Raw genomic sequence first — 2,561 nt, 5'->3', positions numbered from 1 at the left:
TGAGTAATTAGGCATTTAATTAAAAATATAAGTCATATTACCCATATTAAAACACCTGATTACGCAATTTAAGCGCGTAATTACAGTATCTGAAGCACCAACCTCAGATGGTTTTCATGCTCTTCTAGACTCCTTGAATATAGTAGAATATCGTCAATGAATACCACTATGAACTAGTCCAGGTATTCATGGAAAACCCCGTTCATCAGGTCCATAAATACCGCCAGAGTGTTAGTCAACCCAAATGGCATGACCAGAAACTCGCAGTGACCATATCTGGTTTGGAAAGCAGTCTTTGCAACCTCCTCAACCCTAACTTTCACCTAATGATACTCTGACAGTAGATCAATCTTCAAAAAGACTCGAGTTCCCTTTAGCTAGTCAAAAAAATCATCTATACGAGGCAACGAGTATCGGTTCTTCACTGTTACCTTGTTGATCTCATGGTAATCAATGTACATCCTCATTGACCTATCTTTCTTCTTCACGAACAATACTGGAGCTCCCTAGGGTGAAACACTAGGTTTGACAAAGCCCTTATCCCGTAGTTCCTGCAACTCTTTAAGTTTAGCTCGAACTATCCGGTATGGAGCTTTAGAAATTGGTGCCTTGCCAGGCAATTCAATAGTGAACTCCACCTCATGATCAGGAGGTAAACCAGGTAACTCTTTTGGGAATACATTCGAAAATTTGTTAACCACTCGAATTTCTTTAGGTTTTAGATCATCTCGAGGTGGTTCCTTCACACAAGTTAGGTACCCCTAACACCCATCCAAGAGTAACCTTCTCGCCTACATTGCGGACAGAATCTGTGGCGTTGAACGTATACGTGATCCTACGAACTCATACTCCTATTCCCTAGGAGGTCTGAATACCACCACTTTCCTATGACAATCAATCACAGAAAATCTAGAGGATAACCAATCCATCCCCAATATAACATCAAAAACGATCATATCGTACCCTACAAGGTTCATCGGTAGTGGCCTTCCCTGAATTATCACTGGACAGTTCCGTAACATCTTCCTGCAGATCACTACACTCACAGATGGTGTAGCCACAGATAACCCCTCATCCATCACTTGGGTTTCAGCCCCACATAGTTTCACAAAATTTGCAGATATAAAGGAGTGGGTTGCTCCTGAATCAAATAAGACAATAACTTTATTTGAAAGTAGTAGCATGGTACTTGTCACCACTTTGCTAGCATGCTCTGCATCGGCTGGAGTAAGTAAGTAAACTCTTGCTTGAGCTGTGTTTCCTTGAAAGTTTCCCCAAGGCACCTGATTATTTCCCCGATTTTGACTCGATGTAGGCGTACCAATCATCTGCGTACGAAAATATCGAGCTTTGTGACCCGATTTGCCACAGTTGTAACAGTTACCCACAAATGGCTGGCATTCCCCATCATGCCATTTGTGGCACCTAGTACAATGCTCATAAGATCGGTTTTCCTATGGACCCCATGGTTCTATACCCTGGAAATTACCCGAACCGTAGTTCCTCTTCTTCCACCACCCTTGATGAGAACTAGTTTGCGAACCAGAAGGCACTAACCTCTTCTTCTGATCCTATACCACCCCATCCTCCAAGAGACCAACCTCAACCACGATGGCTTTATCCACCAGAACAGGAAACTCCCGAATCTGCAGCATTCCCACTAGTTTACAAATAACCTTCCTTAGGCCTTTCTTGAACCTCCGGGCCTTTTCATACTCATTTAAGATCATACACGACACAAAGCGAGACAACTTGATGTATCTAGCTATGTAACTCTGCATTGTTAGGGTCCCTTGAGTCGGACTCAAGAATTTATCTGCCTTTGCATCACGGATGGAGGTTGGGAAGTATCTCTCGAAGAATACCTTCTTAAAATGGCCCCACGACATCCCTAATGAATCAGTTCTCTGCTCCTCAAGCAGACTCACAGCCATCCACCACCTCTCAGCTTCTCCTGCCCGCTGAAATGTAACATAGAGAACTTTCTGCTCATCGGTGCAGTGTAGAACTTTTAGTATCTTTTTTGTCTTCTGCACCCAGTTCTCTACCATAATCGGGTCGGACCCTCTAGTAAACGTTGGAGGATGCATGCGGATGAACTTTTCAATGGTGCAACCCGCAACCGTAGGTGGATGCTCCGTCCGCTAACACTTCGTTCGATCTCCCACATAATCTGCCTACTAAATCCCCAAGGCACGAAAGGAGACCCTTTACTCGCAGTCCCCTTCGAGCTACTGTCTTAGTTACTATCCTTCGGCTCCATTATGAAAATAGTATAGGAATAGATTAGTATTCCTATATCATTGCTGAATAATCATGTTAACTTCTAGACTCTCAGGCTCAGGTCTGCCTCACCGCATCAACACGAAACCATCAATGGTTTGCCGTGATTTTACTGAAATTGTCATTCCAGGAAAAACACAGAACACCGTCAATGAGTCCTTGTCTAGCTACAAGACAACCCTCGACCTACTCTACCCATTCCCTAAATCCTATACTCTAGTATGTTCACAAAATCACACATAACCAAGTTTACACGACCTAACAACTTGGTTAGCTTT

General features: G+C 43.3%; 1 protein-coding gene across 1 annotated transcript; it reads right to left on the bottom strand.

Moving 5' to 3' along the window:
- Nucleotides 1-942: 942 nt before the first annotated feature.
- LOC131160763 (uncharacterized) lies at nucleotides 943-2,051 on the bottom strand. Its single transcript, XM_058116645.1, has 2 exons — nucleotides 1,578-2,051; nucleotides 943-1,026 (listed from the first exon to the last, which is right to left on the bottom strand). Exons 1-2 carry the CDS (start codon nucleotides 2,049-2,051, stop codon nucleotides 943-945), a joined length of 558 nt encoding a protein of 185 aa, XP_057972628.1.
- Nucleotides 2,052-2,561: the final 510 nt, after the last annotated feature.

The sequence above is a fragment of the Malania oleifera genome, chromosome 7 (assembly GCF_029873635.1).
Source record: "Malania oleifera isolate guangnan ecotype guangnan chromosome 7, ASM2987363v1, whole genome shotgun sequence".
NCBI classification, from domain to species: Eukaryota; Viridiplantae; Streptophyta; class Magnoliopsida; order Santalales; family Ximeniaceae; genus Malania; species Malania oleifera.
Note: the sequence above shows the minus strand (reverse complement) of the source record. Positions and strands in the feature narration are given on the sequence as shown.